The sequence below is a fragment of the Hemicordylus capensis genome, chromosome 3, assembly GCF_027244095.1.
Source record: "Hemicordylus capensis ecotype Gifberg chromosome 3, rHemCap1.1.pri, whole genome shotgun sequence".
Taxonomy (NCBI): Eukaryota; Metazoa; Chordata; class Lepidosauria; order Squamata; family Cordylidae; genus Hemicordylus; species Hemicordylus capensis.
In genome coordinates this window covers 113,350,024-113,372,231 of record NC_069659.1, presented here as the reverse complement: position 1 = coordinate 113,372,231, position 22,208 = coordinate 113,350,024, and the positions used below count along the sequence as shown (strand labels likewise).

General features: G+C 43.0%; 1 protein-coding gene across 13 annotated transcripts in view; it reads right to left on the bottom strand.

Annotated features, from left to right (window-relative positions):
• Positions 1 to 21,820, bottom strand: part of MAP7D2 (MAP7 domain containing 2) — a 106,555-nt gene extending 84,735 nt beyond the window's left edge. For 8 of the 13 annotated variants that reach the window (XM_053305118.1, XM_053305122.1, XM_053305124.1 and 5 more), the window contains exon 1: positions 21,664 to 21,815. In XM_053305118.1, the coding sequence (XP_053161093.1) occupies positions 21,664 to 21,715 (52 nt within the window). In that variant the 5' untranslated portion in view covers positions 21,716 to 21,815. Of the gene's footprint in view, positions 1 to 21,663 lie in introns of all 13 variants that reach the window. The other 5 variants (XM_053305119.1, XM_053305123.1, XM_053305128.1 and 2 more) reach the window with 3 other exon arrangements.
• Positions 21,821 to 22,208: the final 388 nt, after the last annotated feature.

Sequence of the window (22,208 nt, the reverse complement as noted above, 5' to 3'; positions counted from 1 at the left end):
TTGTGGTAGCAAGGATGACTTGTCCCCTTAGCTAAGCAGGGTCTGCCCTGGCTGCATATGAATGGGAGACTAGAAGTTTGAGCACTGTAAGATAGTCCCCTCAGGGGATGGATCCACTCTGGGGAGAGCAGAAGGTTTCAAGTTCCTCCCTGGTTTCTCCAGGACAGGACAGAGAGATTACTACCTTCAACCTTGGAGCAGCCGCTGCCAGTCTGTGAAGACAGTACTGAGCTAGGTGGACCTATGGTCTGACTCAGTATATAGCAGCTTCCTATATTTCTATAAGTTAAAGCCATCTTCTCTGCCAGAACTCCTCAAAAGGCATTAGAATCACTCTTTTATAAACAAACAGCATACACTGTAAACTAGATTTGATAACAAAATTAAAAACCTGAGATTTCAACCTAAGTTTAAAAAGGGAGCTTTGAGTATCACCACATATAATTTCAGTTTCAATGCACTGCCATCATATCTCACTAATACCATTTTGTAAGGTAAAGGTAAGTGTGCTGTCAAGTCAATTTTGACTCCTGGCGCCCACAGAGCTCTGTGGTTTACTTTTGGTAGAATACAGGAGGGGTTTACCATGATCTCCTCCCACGCAGTATGAGATGATGCCTTTCAGCATCTTCCTATATCGCTGCTGCCCAATATAGTACCAGCAGGGATTCAAACCAGCAACCTCTTGTTTGTTAGTCACGCATTTCCCCGCTGTGCTACTTAAGGTGGTAGGAACTTCCAAATCCAGGTAGGCCTCCCCTTCTCTGGATGTTTTTAAGAAAATTCTGAAGACACAACTGTTTAATCAGGCTTTTAATCTGTAGTTTTAAAATTTAGAGTTTTTAATCTATATTTTAAGTTATTTTAATTATGTTAGTGTTTTTATTATTGTTGTGTTTTAAATTGTAAACTGCATAAAGATTTTTATTTGGGACAGTACAAAAGTGTGCCAAATACATAAATAAAACAAGAACATGCTTGAAACAGAAATGTGCTAAATACATAAATAAAACAAGAACATGCTTGAAACAGAAATGTGCTAAATACATAAATAAAACAAGAACATGCTTGAAACATGTTCTTGTTTTATTTATGTATTTAGCACGTTTCTATGCTGTCCCAAATGCTTGAAACATGTATACATTTAAGAGAATTGGCAATTTGCCCATCTGAAGTAATTAAATATAAGCAAATTCTAAAAGAAAAATTAAATCTAGTTGGACTTTCCACCAGAGGTCAATTTCCCTTAGGTATTTCTAGACCTGAACTAAGTTTCCATCAGAGTAATTTAAATTCAATGTCTGCATACTAGGTACTTGGCTACAGGCACTCCTTCCACATCTAGCCTCAATTATCCCTTCATTGAAGCACTCTTTTCACCTCATATAACTCCCAACTTTCCCTCTGAAGAGAGGCCTTGTGGCAGAATGACTACACAAGCTTGAACTTTCTTTCAGAGTTTGTCAGTTATAATTTTGCCAATCTTACACACTTGCTTTTATAATCTGTTACTCCTGCTATACCCAGCAGTGACAAACGCTGATTCTGCAGTGTTTTCCTTTTATAATCAAAGAAGCGCTGACCATCACGATCTACGGCAAATGGGAAAGAGGCAGACTATTGCAGAAGATACAACAGAGAGTTTGTGGCACCTTAAAAACTAGTATATTTGTTGTGACATAAAGTCCATCAACAGATGCATTAACGGGTAACTTAAGTCAGGTGCTCCCAACTGGTGGTACTTCAGATGTTGCTGAACTACAACTCTTATCCTAAGCCACAATCAATTGTTTCTGGGGATTATGGGAGTTGTAGTTCAGCAACATCACCGGTATCACCGGTTGGGAACCCCTGACATAAGAGGACAGAGCGTATCCTCAAGTACAGAAAATAAGAAGAAAAGTTTGATATCTGAGAGAAGTCAAAATGTCAAGCAATGCAAGCAAGATACAGAAGAAAGCAAATGGCTAAACTACAGGCACTGGATGACCTACAATGAAAACAAAACACTTAAAAGAGGGACAGTTGTTTTCTGTAGAGAGCTAGCCATTTTCAGAATTCCTGGGTCACAATTTGTAACAGATGACAAATAGTTTTCCATGTGGAATCAGGACTGTTGATGCAACATGCAGGCCCTCTAGCAATGCCAAAACAAATAGCATAAAATTACAAAATTAAATATTTGAGATTGTTTCAGAATCTAAGAATGCTATGAAGCATAAAAATAGTACCTGGATTCGACCTGATCCGAATTTGACAATATGAGATTCGGATTATACGGGCTCTGGCAGTATCGGATATCTGATCAGATTAAGAATTCAAATCTGAATGCCGACTTAAATTCAGGTTTTCCCCCATAATGGTCATCTTCTTCTTCAGGTGCTATCTCCTACCCGAGGTTAGCTATCATTAAGGCTATTCTGACTTTGGATGCCGCTGCTCTAAAAAGTTGTAAAGATGTACATCCAAACCATTCCCACAAATTTTACAGTCAGGGTGTTCTTCGTCTTTCAACACTTCTTCCTTTAATCTTTTCCTGGTCAATGGTGAAATCTGGCTTGTTTCAAGCCAGAACGTTAAAAAACATTCTGGAAATGAAGACACTTCTTGGATCATCATTCCACCACCATGTAGAGGAATCTGCCGTTTGCCTTCATGAAAAGGCATAACAGCATGATCCTTTTGCTCCCCTTTTTATATCTCCTGGATGGATAAGCATACCATTATGAAACCTGGCACATATGAAGTCCACATTAGCATGACATTGTGCAATTCCCCACCCCCACCCCAAAGATATGGGTCAATCCCCTTATTTTTATGTGAATTTTTACAACGTTTAAGAAAAATGGCTAAGAATGGTGAAATATGACACATTTCAATCCAGAACTTTACAAAAATGTTCTGGATCTGAAGCCTCTCCGTGGACCATCATTCCAACCCCATGTGGAGGGGAAAAGGACATTCCTTTGATTTTATATTAATTTTTTTCTTCCCTATTGCAGGAATAGGCAGACCTTTTAAAAGGGATTTAAATGATTTCACACTTTTCAATTCCTGAATGGCTAGAAGGAAGAGTGAGAAATTCTTTCTAACCACAAAAAAAGAAACATTCAAAGTACTTTCGCTTTTACAGTGTGCTTCTGAAATGGGGAAGACAAAGATTAATATAAAATCAAAGAAATGTTCCTCCACATAGGGATGGAATGATGGGCCTAGGGAGAGCTTCAGATCTAGAACTTTTTTGTAAAGTTCTAGTTTGTTTCAAGCCAGATTTTGTAATTTTAAAGCTAAATTTTCAAACATCCACCAAAATCGGGGGATTGTCCCATAGCTTTGGAAAAAATTACAGAGAGTCCAGAACATAAGACATGAGAACATCCCTGCTGGATCAGGCCCACAACCCATCTAGTCCAGCATCCTATTTCACACAGTGGCCTACCAGATGTTACTGGAAGCCTACAGGCAGCAGTTGAGGGCATGCCCTGTCTCCTGCTGTTACTCCCCTGCAACTGGTACTCCGAGGCATCCTCAGAGGTACTCAGACGCATCCTCCTATAGGCTGGAGGTGGCCTATAGCCCTCCGACTAGTAGCCATTGACAGACCTCGACTCCATGAAGTTAGCCAAGCCCCTCTTAAAGCCATCCAAGTTGTTGGCTGTCACCACATCTTGAGGCAGAGAATTTGACAAATTGATTAAGCATTGTGTGAAAAAGTACTTCCATTTGTTGGAACTAAATTTCATGGCAATCAAATTTATGGGATGACCCCTGGTTCTAGTGTTATGTGAGAGGGAGAAGAATTTCTTTCTATCCACTTTCTCCACACCATGCATAATTTTATAGACCTCTATCATTATAGACCCATAGCTGTCCTTTTCTAAACTATCTAGCCCCAGGTGTTGTCTCATAAGGAAGGTGCTCTAGGCCCCTGATCATTTTGCCCTCTTCTGCACCTTTTCTGGTTCTACAATGTCCCTTTTTAGATGTGGTGACCAGAATTGCACGCAGTACTCCAGGTGTGACCACACCATAGTTTTGTATAAGGGCATTATAATATTAGCTGTTTTATTTTCAATCCCCTTCCTAACGATCCCTAGCATGGAATTGGCCTTTTTCACAGCTGCCACACATTGAGTCGACACTTCAAATGAGCTGTCCACCATGACCCCAAGATCCCTCTCCTGGTCAGTCACCAACTGGTCAGATCCCATCAACGTATACTTGATGTTGGGGTTTTTCATCCCAGTGTGCATCATTTTACACTTGCCAACATTGAACCGCATTTGCCATTTTGTTGCCCACTCACCCAATTTGCAGAGATATTTTTGGAGCTCCTCACAATCCGTTTTGGATTTCATCACCCGAAAGAGTTTGCTATCATCTGCAAACTTGACCACTTCGCTGCTTACCCCTAGTTCTAGATCATTTATGAATAAATTAAAAAGCACCGGTCCCAGTACAGATCCCTGGGGGACCCCACTTCTTACTTCCCTCCATTGTGAAAACTCTCCATTTATACCTACCCTCTGTTTCCTGTCCTTCAACCACACATGTACTTGTCCCCTTATCCCATGACTAAGTTTCCTCAGAGGTTTTTGATGAGGAACTTTGTCGAAAGCTTTTTGGAAGTCTGGGTATACTATGTCAACTGGATCACCTTGATCCACACACTTGTTGACACTCTCAAAGAACTCCAAAGGGTTTGTGAGGCAAGATTTACCTTTGCAGAATCCATGCTGGTTCACTCTCAGCAGGGCTTGTTCTTCTACGTGCTTTACAATTTTATCCTTGATGATGCTTTCCAACAATTTGCCTGGAATGTACGTTAAGCTAACTGGCCTGTAATTTCCCAGATCACCCCTGGGTCTCTTTTTGAAAATTGGTGTTACATTTGCTACTTTCCAGTCCTCTGGTACAGAGCCTGATTGCAGGGATAAGTTATATATTTTAGCAAGGTCAGACCTCCTAATTCACCCTGAGCGGGATCTAAAATTGAGCTGACATCAGAAAACTTGTGAGTGTGTGCATGCGCACACACCTTAGAGGGAACAGTGATGTCAAGTAGCTGGGCTTTGCTTGTATAGAACACTGAAGGTATCCCTCCACAAGTAGGCAGAGATAGCTAGTGAGGCTTGAAGCACTGGCCTCCCCCTTGTTATCTCTGTGTTTCTGCCAAGTAATTTCCACCAAGTAATTTTTTGTTAATGGCTATTTTGCCCCCACAGTTTGGAGGAACAGAAAAGCAGTTAACTAGGAGTGAGAAATCAAGCCATGCTGACACTTCTTTTTGTGGCAGAAAATGGCCAGCTTCACAAATAATGCAGCAAGTAAAGCTGCCACAAACTGCTGTTTCCCAAAGCATGCACAGGAGCCTGACTTCCAAAACACTGGGCGTTCGGTCTAAACCCATCAGAGTGGACATATTCTACACTACTTGCGGTGCCAAACCCCACAAAAGCAACCACTTCAAATCCAGATGTCAGGTTTGGAACCACAAGAGGGCAGAATATGCTGACACTAGTGGGTTGACATTGCCTTCCCAACACCAGAAGTCAGGCTCTCATGTGCTCAGCAGTGGGAGCTAGCTGTTTGTGGCAACCTCACATTACATGTGAAGCCTCCCAGTGAATCCAACAGGACTCTCCAGAAGCACAGGGATGGCAATAAGTAAGCCCGTACTTCTAGCCATCTCTGCTGATAAGGTTGGAAGTGTGGGGGTAATCCTTCACTATAAATATACAAATCAAACTAATCTATTTGCCACACAAGGTAGTATGTAGCTCAGCTCTGTGTGACTGTATAGCTCCAGATCCAAGGAAGATGGCAGCTACAAGAATCAGAAGTAACACATGGGAGAGCTTACACTGAACTATTATTTCAAAAGACTGAGGGGAAACGTCATGACTCCAACTTCAAGAAATCCTTGCCCACGTAAAGCCAGTATGTCAAATATAAAAGTAATAACAGTCGGGAAATTCTGAAGGGGGAGCATTCAAATATGTAATCTGACTAGGGATGTTTATAGAATCTGTCTCTAGCAGACTCCACCACAGATTTTGTGGTTCTGGTTTATTAGAAGTGCTTCCGAAATGGATCTCAAACCTTTAGAATATATCATTCTTTCAGGTATATTTCCAGAACTTTGAAAGAAAGGGAAAGGGTCTTCAATTCATCTCTTTTCTCTTCCAGTCTGTGCTATGCAACAAGTCCAGCACTGGCCATGAGAGTCAGATGACGACGACTTCTCCTTCTTTTGCCTTTCTACTTTTATTTTATCCTTATGAAATTGCACCATAGCGTGATCTTTTAACAAACAAAATTATGTTTTGGAGACCAGGAATAGCACATGTGCAGAATCAGTTCCACCACCATTCTGAAATCTGAATCTCCAGCTGGGATCAAACCAGTACAAAACCAAAGAAAGGTAAGAAGCTCAAAACAACTGCAGAATGGAACTGAGGGAATAGGACAGCCATAATCTAAAGCTATTCTTAAACAGAAACACACCTACATTATGCCATATTGCTTTTGAAACTGAAGTAAGTTTCAAATACGGCTGAGCCAAAATGAGTGGCGTTTTTGCAAATGCAAATGCCCAAATCTTTGGCAATCAGAACGGGGGTGCTTTTAAACTTTTATCCCAGGGAAATGCAAACAGAACATTCTCAACAACTATTCAGGCAGCCTACATTCCCACATCTGGCATTCAATGAAAGTGGCAGCTTTCAACTTTGAGGTTCTTTGCAAGCCTAATTGGTTGCAATTTCTGCCCCATTTTCTCCCACCAAGTCAGCTTTCTTCCTTAGCTGAAACATTGATATAATCACATAACTAGCATTCAGCTATGTGACAATCTCACTGAAGGCCAGCAAAGCTAATTCAGAGTGAAGCCAATGCTTTCTGCGCAAAACAGAAAATACGACTTGCTCATTTGCAAGTCTACTGGACTCTACTTACAGATATATGAATTGAGTTAAATGTAGTGGTGGTAATTTACAGCAGACAGTTTTAAAATCCATCTTTCACACACACACACACACACACACACACACACACACACACACACACAATTTGATTAGTATTCCAAGCAAACAGCTCCAAATTTTAGTGAATATATGGCAGTTATAACATCATGTGCTAAATTCTGGGAACACTGCACTTTGCAACATTTGGAGTGAAATATGAATGAAAATTTGGCCTGTACCATCTACTATGTTGCATCAAAGACATTTATATGGGCATATTTTGTTTTGATCAAGTGACCTTGTTTGAGCTGAGCATTAGCTACAAAGAGACACATCAGGATCTTCTTACACTGTCTGGCCAACAATACTTTCTGCTTCTTTTAGTCCAGTGAGCAGATAAGCACTGTTAACATTCTTTCACAGTACTCCATAGATTCACTAATATCTAGACTAAATAAGATGACTGGTGGATAGGGAAACAAGGTTTCCTTGGATATTCTCTCCCCTTCCCCTCAACCGCCTGCCCCCGCCCCCCCACCGCATGCTAGAGAGGATTAGAATGGTCCTTCTGAAACAGAATATCCATAGAACAGCAAATTATAAAAGTTTTAAAAATAGTTTGCAAACTCTGTATCTTCACTTGCTTTTAGGACAGGAAGATCTTGATCTGGAATGACTCAGACTATACATTCAAGCATTCCCAGAACAACAAAAACAGCATGCTAACTTAGCTAGTAGTTTGACGTAGGGCCAGTCTACATGGTATCATTTGGAATATTTCCTGCATGTCTGTTTTCCTCTGCTGCAATATCTAGGGAGAACTATACTTCTGATGCACAATCTCTATGCAAGTGCTACACATTCCTGGTAGTGGATGATGGTGACCTGTTCTCCAGGTTACAGTAGCAGTAGGTGAAAGAAAACATACAGAAGCTACTTCAAGCTTGAGAAATGTGAAACATATGTATTTAAAACATTTATATCTGTTCCACAAACCACAGGTTAGAGTAAAAAAAAAGAAGTTTTGAAAAACCATAACCCTCTTACAAAATACTTTCTGAGAATAGTGCATGAAATACTTTAGGAGCATGGGAAGTTGCCTTATACAGAGTCAGACTATTTGTCCTATCTCAGTATTGCCTGCACTGACTGCCAGCAGCTTTCCAAGATTTCAAACAGAAGTCTTTCCCAGGCTTACCTGGAGATGTCAAGAATTGACCTGCGACTTTCTGCATGCAAAGCAGAGGCTCTACCCCCAAGTTATGGCCCCATCCACAAGCTCAAGCAAATACCTTTACAAGGTACAGCTTTAAAATATCACTTCCTGCCCATCATTCTTTTAAAGTGCTGCCTAATGATATAATATAAATGAAAAATTATATAATTACAATTCTAATCCTATATCATATAGTTCTATATAACTTTAACATCCCAGATGCATTTCAGTCTTTGCTCTCACAGGATGCACTGTCATCTGTAGTACAGGAACATACCGGCCTGGGCCCTTCTTTGTCTGTAAATTATTGCCTGCTTTCTTCTGGCCTGCCTTCTTTGATCTGGAGACATACTATCCTCCCAATTTGGTCCCTGTTAATCTTGAAGATATTGTCAAATAACTGCAACACCATGCTTCATCCTCCTACACAGAGAAACAAGCAGCCTGCCTTCTTGTGTGAAGAGAAGTAAACACGTCAGAGAAGGCAGATGCTGAAAAGGGCTTGCTCAGGAGAAACCTGATCATTGACATTGGGGAGCTTGGAATCTGCTTCCTTCTGGTTTCATTCCATCCCTCCTTGATGTCAAGGTCCATTGGAGGAAGCACATTAACTGCATCTTACAGATCGATCTTTAGCTCTACATATATTTGAAATTATTGTTCAGTATGCTTATGACATTTAAAAGTAAGAATGAATGAATCTTTATTTTGCTCACAGACCAGAGAAAGGAACAAAAACTAAATAATACTAAACATAATGCTAATCTAATACTAATCAAACAGTTTAAGTGTAACATGGCTGAAATATAACAACAAACATTCAAATCAACTTTTCTTCTGTGGAACTTTCCCTGCTGTAACTTTGCTACACTTAAAGATAACATATCATTCGTATCAGATAAAATATTACTTACATAAAAACTTATCAGAATGCTCCTGGATAATCTTTTTTAAGACAATAAATAATAACAACTACAAATACCATTATTAAAATTGCAGTATTAAAAAAATATAACTGTTTCAACACTTCCTGTGTTACACAGACAGAGATGCTTTGCATACAGAACCTTCTTAAACCTTCCCTCAAGCACAGCTGCACACAATGCAAACAAGCTAACAAAAGAGCTTTACAATATTTGGGGATAGTAATCTGGCCAAGGTACAGTGTAGGCTTGATGTTAAAAACATGAGTGCCCAGCACCACAGACTTGGTCATTTGGCTCGATTCTATCTGCCGTTCTATGCCATCCACTCACTGTTTAATCATTAAACTAGCCCCTTTCATAGCTCATTAATACAAGAATATCTAAGCAGAAGCCAAAATGACAGTTTCCTTTCTAAAAAACTTTTCCAGCAAGATGAAAATTTATCTAGTAACTAGCTGACCCCACACAGAGCATCTGTGCAGTTGTGCACTGAGCCTGTGGCATCACCCCGCAGGGCTCTCACTCGCTTCCCCCCCCCGCCGCTCACTCTCTCTCCCCCCCGCCGCTCCCCTCATTGGGCGGGCCAGGTCCAGGCCATTCTGCTGCCACCTCCCACCTCCTCCTCTCAGCTGGTAGGGCTTTGCCTGCTGTCTGCCCACCTCCTCGCCACCACCATTATTTCTCCCCACCACTGCCTCCTCTTCCTGGCCAGCGGGGCTTCGCCCACCATCCACCCACCTCTTCTGGCCGGAGGGATTTTGCCTGCCAGCCCTCCACCTCTGCATCCTCACCGCCGCCATTATTTCTCTCCACTTCAATGCTGGAACTCTTGCACGCTCTAGAGCATCTGTGCATTAGTACTTGATTGCTCCCCTCACCTCAGAGATCTCCCCACCCTCACCTGAGCTGCACTCCTGCTCCTCCTCCATCCCTTTGCTTCCATCCCCCTCACCCTTCTTGGTCATGGCTGCAGCATTGCTGCTGCCTATTGGCCAAGCTGCAGCCCCCTATCCCCAGAGACCTCCCCACCCTCACCCGAGTCCCGCTCCTGCTCCTCCCTCCAGGAGCAGCAGCAGTGGTTGACCAGGCCCTTCCTCGCTGCTGCCACCACCATGGCCACTCGTTCCCCTCAGGCCGCTGACAGGCCTGGGCTCATCCCTTGCCTGCCTGCCTGCCTGCCTCTGACAATGGCCTCAGTAGCCCCAAACAGCAGCAGTGGTTGACTGGGCCCTTCCTTGCTGCTAGTGCTGCCATGGCCGCTCATTCCCCTCAGGCTGCTGAAAGGCTCAGGCCTGTCCCTTGCCCTTCCTTCTGTCTCTCTTCCCCCTCCCTTCTTTTTCTCTTTCTCTCTCCTCCACTCGCTCTTCCGCACTCTTTCTCCCCCCCCTTCATGTTTTCTCTCTCTCTTCCCCCCTCTGTGAGTTAAAAGTTGTTCATCTTGTTTCCTCACTTAATTCACACAGTGGTGCCCTCCTTTTCCTGAAGGGGCTCCTTCCTCCCTCATGACCCATCTTTTTTCAGACCCCTGCCTGCTGTCCTTTTATATATATAGATTTCGCTCCTCTACAATCAAGAACATCTTCCGACCAGTAACAGTTGCATTCCAACTGACCTTAACCATCACAGCCTCTTCCTCCTTATCTGCACAGGGAATCCCTACTATCCAGTCACCACAGTGCCACAAGCTTCTCCTCCCTATCCGCATATGGAATCCCCACTGCCCAGTCACCATGGTGCTTCTGCTCTCATAGGCTCCTTCTCCCTATCTGCATATGGAATCCCCACTGCCCAATCAGGTGCTTCTGCTTGCAAACTCTGTCAGCCAATCGCCTCCTTTCTACCACGCCCCCACACATGGCCTGCCCGTCTTGGAGAATTAATAATATATACCAAAAGGAGCTAGGCCAGTAGTCCTGCATTTGTAACACAATGTGGTATCTGCAATAAGCTCCAAGAACTTTGATTGATGAGCTTCAAGTTTTGCAGGATTTATATACTTGCCCCCAGTACAGAAACTGTGTACAGGACTTGGGCTAAATATAATTTAATTGCAGCAGGGAAAAACTGAGCACCCTTAGATTGATAGAATGTTAAAACAGCCCTTGTAGTCCTCTGGGTATTTTGATGAACATAATTTAAATGCGCTATTCTACTGTCCAATGCTTGCACAACTACATGAAGATATTTGAAACAGGTAACCTGCTCCAACCTATGATTATTCAACAGCCATTTTCTTGTTTTAGGTCTTTCCCAAATGCCATTATTTTAGGTTTATCATAATTTATTTCTGATGCCCGCTAATCACAACACAGTTTGGGCCTGCAAGACTCCTTAAACCAACTAATGTCTGGGAAACCACAATGGCATCATCCACATAAAGCAGAATCAGTAAATGCCTATCAGTCAGCCTTGGTGGATAGTATCTCAAATCCTGATGGGAAACAAGAGTTAATATAAAAATTAAATTGTATCGGCACCAGCATACAGCCTTGTCCAACTCCTCCCTTGGTTGAAATTTATTTTGTAAGATGTCCTAGCAAACTACACCATACCTTCAAAATGAAATCTTTATACAACTTATAGATTAATAGAAAAAGTCAACAGTCAGTTGTGGAGTCCAGCAGCTTACACCATAATTTCTCTTTGGAGATTGAGTCAAAAGCACTCTTAAAGTCCACAAAAGCAGCATACAAGATATTTATTTATTTATTTAAACACATTTGTATGCTGGTGGTTTCATGGAATACTTTTCAACCAAATGCTGCAGTACTAGGACTTGATCTATAGTAGAATGACCTGCACTAAATACGGCTGTTCATCCGCCAAAATATCTTCCAAATCAACCCAGTCCACTAACTTTTAATATAAATGCCTAGCATTGATCTTACTCACCACCCTTAATAGACTTATGGAATGGTAATTGGCACGATTGTCTCACCTTTCCTTTCTTATAAAGGGGAACCGTTATCACAGTTCCCCAGTCTTTTGGCACCTTGGCAGTGAAATCAATTGCCATAAAAAGAAAGGCCAACACAGGCACCTACAGCCTTCCCTCTAAGGTATGTGTGTGCACAAGAGTCTACTCCCCCGCCCTGCTCAGCTGATTCTAGTAGCCGGTGCGCTCCCATGGCTGCGTCAAGTGATGCATTTTCCTTCCCCAGTGCTGCCTCTGTGGAAGTCTTGGCCTCGTCACACCTTGATCTTTTGCTGCAGTGGGGGTTGTTTACTGCAGGCGAAAGTGAGAGAACAACTAATTCTCCCGCACCCGTGCAGCAGGAAGGCTGCTTCAAGTGCCATCCTTTCTTTTCCCAGTGCGGCCTTTCCCTTCCCTTCCACAGCGATCTTCTGCATTCTCCCCCGCCCACCACTGCCACATCTGCTCCTTCTGGGGCCTGAGTGGGAAAATTGGCTCCCTCCTGCAAGGTGTGCCCATCACCATTTCCAGTAGGCTCTTGCCTCAGCCAGGGTGGGAAAATTGGTTGCCTCACTTTCAGGAGGGAGATGATTTTCCCACTTTATCTACAGCAAGTGCAAACGCAGCGGCAAACACAGAAGATTGCTGGGGAAGGGAAAAAAAACAGTATTGGGGAAAGAAAGGATGGCACTTGAAGCAGGCATCCTGCTGAATGGGTAAGAATCGGCTGTTCGCTCACTTCTCTTGCCTGCAGTAAACAATGCCCACTTCCACTCCACAGGCAGCAAAAGATCAAGGTGTGACATGGACAAGTCTCTGTCATTGTTCATCCCACCCTGAGCGTTTACAGGAATATAACTGACAGGTAGGTAACTTCTATGAGTTTTGTAGATTCTGCTTTTATTCTGCTTTTTAAAACGTATTTATTTCTGTGAGCCACTTTGAGTGCATTGGAAAAGCAGCCTAAAATGGTTTAAATAAAATAGAACACATACATAAAATAAAGGATTCCATGTGGGGTAAGAAATACACTCACATGGACGTGTAGCTACCTTTGGAGCTTGCATGTTTATTGAACAAATTATACTAAAAGAGCTAAAATGCACTGGGTACTTGAAGTGTATTAGAGATCACACTATTAAAGAAGGCTGTTCTTTTTTCAGCAGTACACAACTGCAATTATACATAAATAGCACAACTGCTGAATAATTTTTCTTGCTATATGTATATACAGAACAATTGGCTTATCTAAGCCAATTGGCTTATCTACAAGCAAGAACGTGTACAAGAATTGGGGCAGCGGGGAGGGAGTGTTACTGGAGTGCTGGTTGCTATTATAAAGAAGCCTTTGTCCTGAGTTCCAAAAGGTAGAGGAAGTCCCATTTGCACGCTTTTCTAGCATTTTGGATTTTAAAAAGAGGATTTCCCCCTATTTCATTTCCCTATGGTTCACCCCAGCTCACATTCCTCCTCAAGTGCTGAACTGGGGAAGAGAGCTGGTCATGTGGCAGCAAGCATGAATTGTCCCATTTGCCCAGTAGGATCCACCCTGTTTGCATTTGAATGGGAAACCACATGTGTGAGCACTGGAAAATATTCCCCTTAGGGGAGGGACGGGGCCGCTCTGGGAAGAGCACCTGCATACTTGCATGCAGAAGTTTCAACATTCCCTCTCTGGTGTATCCAGATTGAGCTGAGAGAGATTCCTGAGCTAAATGGACCAATGGTCTGACTCGGTAAAAGGCAGCATCCTATGTTTATTCATCTTTGGATTACCTGCCTTGAAGGTTCTAATCAGTTCCAAAAGGTAAAACAAAAATGTAAAAATTAATCAATTTGTCAAATCAATCTACAGTTAAGACTCTTATTTAAAACTCTCATTTTGGCCATCAGCTAGTTTGGTTAATCCAAGGCATGTGTTAGCTCCAATCTCCATGAAATCTGGAAGGAAATAGGAAGCCAATTATAGGGGCAACACATACTCAGGCAATCAACATTTTACAGGATAAGAGCAGGAAAAGAAGGATGAATTCACATTTAAACAAAGAAAATTTAGGCAACAGAATTATTTATTTTATTTTCATTATGTTATAGGTCACTTTTAACCATCAATGGCAAATACAATTGCTATTAAAACAGAAAATAGATAAATAGAACAGAATTACAAACTACACTTCTTTCCTTCCATGTTTATGGTTGGAGTGTGTGTGTGTGTGTGTGTTGTATCTATAGTGGCACATAATAATCAACATGTGTGCACACAGTCTTGGCACCGCGGCCCAGAAGAAAACTCATTCTGCTCACTGATGAAAAAAATTAGAGGGAGCACTGCTACGAGTCCAAATTATCTCTATCTCAACTGCTATAAGATCATTTCCAGGACTTTGCCTGTTTTAAAGTGCTGCACCTTTAAATGTTGTTGCATGTTGTTACTTATGGCCATCTTGGTATGGAATCCTTGTCTAACTCAAGAATAAATTCATCAACCTCTTCTGCGACATACAAATTATAAAAATAATACTTCCACATTTTAGGTGGAATATGACAAACTGGGCCAGATGGACCATAGAATGGTTGCATTTTAATAAGTCACCAGAAGACCGAAGAATCTATTAGGTGTGTTGCAGCAATCAATCTGATACTATTGACCATAGTATCCTTCTGGACCATCTGAGAGCGTTGGGAATGGGAGGCACTGCTTTGTAGTCGTTCCACTCCTACATTTTGGGCAGATCCTAGATGGTGTCGTAGACTGTAGCTCTATGAACTGTGAGCTTATATATGGCATCCCACAGGACTCCATACTGTCTCCAATGCTTTTTAACATCTACATGAAAGCGCTGAGAGAGATCATTCAGAGATTTGGTGCAGGGCATCAGTATGCTGATGACATCCAAATCGATTTCTCCATGTCAACATCATCAGGAGGAGGCATAACTTCCCTAAATGCCTACCTGGAGGTGGTAATGGGCTGTATGAAGGATAATAGGCTGAATCCAGATAAGACAAAGGTACTTATTGTGCTCTGGACACGATTTTGATCTGCTAGTTCTAGATGGAGTTACACTTCCTCAGAAGAAACAGGTATATAGGGGTGTGCACGGAACCGCCGAACTGCAGTCTGGCACTGGAGTGGGGGGTTGCTTTAAGAGTGGGGGGAGGGTTTACTTACCCCTCCCGCCACTTTCCCCCTCCGGCGCCCGTAGTTCCTTTAGTAATTGGGGCGGCAGGATACCTTCCCTCGTTTCACTGCTCAAGGCCCAGCCCAGGACCCAGGAGTCTTCTGCGCGCGCGCTTCACGCCTTTAAAAATATCCCCTAAGGCGGGGGGGTTTGCAGCATAATACCTAATACCTAAGGAGGTATTGCGGCGGCAGTAATTGGGGCGGCAGGATACCTCCCTGCTGCCCCTTCGCCCGTTTCACTTCTAAAGGCTCCCAGGACCCGGAAGTCTTATGCACGCGCTTCATGTCTCCGTGACGTGAAACCAGTCTGGCTGCCACATTTTGCACCAACTGTAGCTTCCAGACTACATACAAGGGCAGCCCCACATAGAGTGAATTACATTACAGCAGTAAAGCCTGGAAGTTACCAGCATATGCACCACTGCTTTAACGTCATTACCTTCAGAAATGGATGTAGCCAACATACTGCCTGGAGCTGAGAGGTTCAATCACCTTACCCAACCATGGAACATTAGAAAGAGGTCTGTAATTAGCCAACTTCAAGGGATCCAATGCAAGTTTCTTCAAATAAGGTCTAATAATAGCCTCAAGACAAGGAGGAATACTGCCCTGCCCTCAGAAAAGTGATAGACAAGAAATATGTGCTGAACCTCTCCTACCTACATGTTCCTTTCTTGAACCCCATCTGCCCCAACCCGCTGTGTGCTGGGCTTAGAACCTAGACAGGAAGGAAGCAGCTGTGGGGAAGGGGGCGGTTGGGAGAGAGAAAGCAAAGGGAGGGCTCTATTCTTCTCAATATTCTTCTCTTGCAAACCATCCAGAGATTGATGTTTTTGATGGTCTACAAATGTGACAAATATACAATCAGCGATTCTCCTGAGGACACAGGAGAGTGATACATACAAGCTCCTGAAAGAGCGAGTCTGACAACTGTATTTTCTGCAGTATTTTCTTCCTTGGAAGACGGGATGGGAAGAATGATGTAGCCACTGGAAGTTATTTCTTTAGTTAAAATGGCTTGCTTTCTGCAGACTCAGAATTGTTGAATACCAAACCTAAAATTAAAAATGACAGAGACATTCAACACACACCTAGGCTTGGCTCCAAAAAAATCAAAAGACAAGCTCTGAGGTGATCTGAATTTGTGCTTCTCAAAGAGCAGCTCTTCATGCTGCATGGCAAACTGCTTCTGAAAGTGCAAATTTCATAAGCAGCACAAGATACAGTGTACGCAGCCTGTCATTCCAAGGGGGGGAAAGCAAAAATTCCTTTTGTCATGAAGCCCTTTGGTGTATTTTGTTGCTTTTCTTTAAAATGGTGGTTGTGTGTAGTGATGTTCATCTGAAACCATATACATTAGAGTGACCCTGGTCTACTTTCCCAGCAAAGCCTTTCCTAACCACAAAAGTCTCTGGGGACTTCACTGCACCTTTGCTATCCTTTGACTCTTGAGCGCTGTTCACATGTCAGGTTCAACACTTGTACAATCTGTGTACATAGGTACAGATCTGAATACAGGTACCATTATCCACATGTTATATATTAAAGCAATATATACGGATATCTATACAGATTCCTATCTGTATCCTGCATTTGAAGGGGCCTCTAAGAGGGCTCTGTGTGCACCAGGAGTTGAAATCGACTTGACAGGACACGTCATCTTTACTTAAGCACTATTTAGTTATTATGTTGTACCTGCATGCAGATGTCTGTGCAGATGCATGTGTTTTTGTGTGTGTGAATGACTGTGCCTGCAGTTTTATATTATCTTTATTTTGTGTGTCTAATATAGACTGTAAACTCTCTGGACAAGAACCATGTCACTGTTCTGTATGGCTCCTGGCCTACTAATAGCTGTCAATCTGCGGAATACTAGAAATTTACCCTCCATTTGGGAGAGCTTCCATTTGCTAAGTCATTCTCAGAAAACACACACACAGAGAATAACCAAGTTTCAATTTTAATTTATTGTAATGCTATGCCTTCATTATTTATTTAAAAAATCTTAATAAAATCACATTTTTAAAAGAATTAAGCTCTCTTTAAGAAACAACCATAAAAAAAACCTGGAGAGTTAAGGCAATATTTTCTTCTACCATTTTGTCATGAACTCATACTATATGAAAATTTAACTGTTGGAAACCACAGATCAAAACAAATAAAAAGCATTAAATTTGCATATTTAATGGGTAGAAAAATGTACAAAGGCATAACCTTTCTAGAAGTATTAGACCACTAGAAGTGCAGTATAATGCTTTGGTGTGCATTTAAGAGGGAAACAGTAGGAAGAAAAATCTTTATGTTTTTCTCTATGTGTACTGTCTACATCAATTGAACTAATATGTTAACTCTTTAGTCCCAAACGTAACCTACAAAGCGACAACTTCTACTAGTAGGGATGTGCACAAAACCAGTTTTGCCAGTTTGGTTCAAATCCAAAATGAATTTGAACCGACTCGGTTTTGCTTCTGGGTCTGGTTGACCATCAGACCAGTTCAGTGCTCTAGGAGTAAAGAGAAAGGGGGAGGGGCTTCCCTAAGTGTAGGGAAGCTTTACTTTACCAGTAAAAGGGCAGGGGGGCTTCCCTAAGCATAGAGGGTGTGGGAGGTGAGTCAGTACTTACAGTACTATTATCAGCAGCGGCCCAACCCCACCGGCCTTCCCCAGAGTAGTCAAGGCTACCGGTTTGGGCCGCTGTGCAAATGTGGAGACCATTTTTGTGATCTCCGTGCATGCGCAGTGGCCTTTTGCATGACCACACAAATTGCATGTTCATGCAAATGGCCTCCTCACATGCACAGATGTCACTAAAATGGCCTCCACATTTGCATGGAGGCCTGAAATGGGCCACCACAGGCCTTGGCTACTCTGGGGGAGGCCAAAATGGGGGAATTGCCATCATGGAATTGCCACCATGTCCCCCACCTCCCTATGGCCACTGCCGATGATAGTACTTGTAAGGACTAACTGATTCCCCTCCCGCCCCTTCTAGGCTTAGGGAAACTCCCCCTGCCTCTTTACTGGTAAAGGGGAATCCTCACCTATCTGTTGTGCGTACAGCCTATACAAATGTACTGCACAACTGTCCCCTTCAAACATGATGAGGCTGTATTGACAGCCAAATGCTGATATAACTGTATAATTAGCTGGCTGTGTGGGATTCTCACCTACAAATCTGTAAATCCCACTGAAATTAATGGGATTTGAATAGAATACATTTAATAGTATGTAGGGTTACAGTTTTTATACCCATTTCTGCCTGAGTCAGGAGTCATGATGAAGAGAACAACTTGTAACCAAGAGGCTAACTACAACAACTTTGCACATGCTGCTTGCTTTTTTTGCTTGCTGATCGCAACAGAACATATGAAGACTTCATGATTGGATTTGGACAGATGCCTGTCATGTTCCAAGCTTCATTTTAAGGAAAGAGTGAGAGATCTTAGATACACACAATTATTTGCTTTAGGCTACTGAATAGGCTTCTTTAACAGCTATTTCAGAGGATAACGGCTGGCTTTGAAATGGTGCACCTAACTATGTAGTTTATGTTCAGTTTGAAAGACCTGCTTTTAAACTCAGGTGTCTTATATAGTCTTGATTTACTGTATTTACCTGCATCTAAGACTAGGTTTTTTTCAAGTTCTTTGATGTTAGAAACCAGAGGTTCATCTTAAATTCAGAGTTCTCTTCCTCCTAAGTATAGGTAGAACCTGTAAACCTTTATTTTTTAAGGGGCTTGTCTTAAATTCAGAGTCTTCTTGTATTCAGGTAAATACAGCATCACACATCAGGTATATTAATGATTATTATTATTTATTATTATTACATATTTATAACACACTTTCCAACAAAAAGAGTTCTCAGAGTGGTCCACATAGTGAAATGAAATGAAATGAAATAGAAAGCAGGTTCCTTGCCCAAAGTCCATTACTGCTCTAAACGAAACAAGGGAGTCACCAACAACAGTCACTGAACAGAAGCTGTGGCAGGCTGATTAGGGACAGTTGCTCTTTCCCTGCTAAATATAAGAAAGCACCACGCTGAAATATGCTTCTTTGCCCAATTAACAGAGGAAAATCTATATCACACCATTCAGTTCTCAGGCTAATCAGAAAACCCAGGCCAACAAGCAAATAGTAAATGGTCTTAGTATTTATATCGAACTAAATAAATATGACACAGAATAATTTAGATCTCATCTCTGTGGCATCTAATGGCAATGCTAGTAACTTCCTTTGTAACTCATTTGACCAAATATAGGTTAACTGTTGCTCATTTGTAAAATACATAGTTTTGAGCCACTAAGAGTAGCAAACCATTCCTGAAGCCAGAATGAATGGTGGCTGCTCAATAATCTATGGGGTAATGCAATGTAGTCTAGAAATCAGTACATACTTGGACCTTGGTACTGTTTCCAAGTTCAAGTCTGGATAAGCAACTTTTATGTAGAATTCTTGAAAAGTATTAACTTGAATACAGACATATTGTAAAGGAACACATGACTAATTGAATTATTGTGGCATAGATTTGGAAGTGGAAAGCCTATTTCATCAGATGCATTAAATGGGCTGATTTTTAAAAAGTTAACAGGGCAACTGTTCTGGAATTTCTAGCAGATATCCAGAATGAATCAAAGTAGGTTGCTCTCTACAAAACTTTGTGCCAGAATAGATCACTAAAAGGCTACCATGCTAATAAAGACACTGGACAGCATCTGTTGTGACTTCTGTGACAGGAGTAGGGTCTATGTGTGCAAAGGGGTTTTTGCACCATCCACCATCCCTCAGTTGCCCCAGTGCCCCTGGATATATATCCTTGAGGGCTACTCTCTGCAAAAGCAGGAAGTACTTTCACAAGCCAAAGTTTCATCTGGATGCTGCCCACTGTCCTAAAATTTATTCCATGACATAATTCATCAACTGAATTATGTGAAGCAGCACTTTGCTGGGAAGCCTTCTGATTGCCACTGGCTTATCTCTTATAACTAAGAACACTTACTTTCATACCTGGCTGCTTACAGCCCTGTTAGCAATACTTAAAGCACATTTAGCCCTGGAAGTGGGAAGTAGAAGTAGAAAGAAGTCTGTTTTGTAGATTGCATACCAGCAAAGACAATACAAGCATTGCTGGAAACTGGACTGCATCCTCACTGGCTGCTTTAGTCAGCAGCAATGCCTCAAGTATCTGGCAACATATTCAAGGATTGTGTAACTGTCTCTTCTACATGGATATGCTATGCAAGACCAACCCAACAGGTTTAAAGAGAGAAAGAGACATGTAAAAACACCACCAAAATGCATTATTTTCAGCATTAAAATATTTACCTCCCCAACTGCATATTTAATCATGTCATTTTAGCCTCTCAGTAGCAGAAATCATTACAATTTATTTTCAGTGCATGGAGAACAAAACCTTGTTTTACAGCCACAAGGGACAGCAAACTATTAAAGCATTCAAAGCTCTCTTCTGTGGTGAAATGGACATGAAAACCTTGCAGCAAAGCATTCCTTTCCTAGTTGACTGCCTTGTGCTTCTTAACGGGGAATCTGCAGACAAGCTTATTGATAAGTGGATGAGAAAGCCCCCATCTCAAGTCAAAACACAGATTCACCACTTAAAAGAAAACCCTCCATCCTAGACTTGGGTACTGTTGAGTACTATGTTGGGAACTCCAGAAATCATGAGCCTCCACGTCACTATAGGAAGCAATACTGGAGATTTTAATTATAGTTTGATATTGTGGAAAAAATATACCCACTAATAGCCAGCGATGTTGTTGCAAATTCAGTAGTGCAGGCGCTCTCCATGACAGCCCCCATAGCCATGCCCGCCCCAACAGGCAGAAAAGCCGATAAGCACCGGCGCTCCGTCCCTGAACTCCCCCCTCCCTCCACTACACCCCTGCAATAGCTTCAGAGTTGGAAGCCCTAGGCAGTGACCTTCCCCAGATATTAAGAACAAAGATCTCCTACACAAGAACCCTGTATCTTTCTGATCCACCCACCTGCCCGCGGGCGAGGCTCACCCCATCCCTTGGGATGCGCCCCCCTCCTCCCCGCGCCACCGCCAGATTCCCCGCTTCCTCCCTAGCCACCCAAGCCTCCTTCCGGCTCCTTCCCAGGTCTCCTACATTACGATTCCCAACGAATCCGCCTGCCAAATGCCACGGCACGGCACACACCCACTCTTGCCAATAAATCACACTACCACAGACAGCGGCTGTTCCCAGAGATTGCGTGCAACTGAACAGCAGCAGCAGCAGCACGTTGCAGCATCCGCGGCAACAAGAGAAGACACACCTGCTCCAGGGACCCCCGATCCCACAACTCTGACTCCCTGCCTCATACCGGGAGAGGGGCAATGGGGATGGAAGGGGAAAGGCATCTTGATAGAGCGGGTGCTGCTTTCCCACAAACCACACCCCCGTCCCGTCCCTTCCCGCCCTTGACTCCTACCTGATGCCCGTGGGTATGGGGGGGACGTCCGCGCTGGCCCCGGCTCCGCCATCTTCCTCCTCCGGCGCGCTAGCTGCGGCTTACTTTTCTCCCCTGGCGCCTGCTGCCGCCGTGCTCGAGTACCGTAGTTGCTAATGCTGCCGCACAGGCGCACTGCCCGCTCCGGCGCGGCACCTGACGCTGCGTGGTGGAGGCGGGAAACGGGCAAGCAAGGCCAGCGGAGACTAGGGGTCCGAAAAGAAGGCTTGTGTGGTTGCTCTGGGCTACGGCTCTTTGGAAGATGGGAGGAGAGCAAGAGAAGATCTACCACGCAGCATGCGGCGCCGCCAGGTGTGGCCTCCTCTCAACTCTGCTTGCTACACTTTTGCTAACGTGTGGCAACCCGCCTCGTGCTTGTTCTCCCAGGCCCGCCCTCCTCTCGCCCGGGGCTGGCTTCTGGCACGCAGCAGCGCCTGTTCCACGGGCTCCGTCGAGTTTCGCGCCAGAAGGAAGCCGCGGCTGCTGCGCTAGTTCCCAAAGGTCCTCTAACTTGCGGATTAATAATC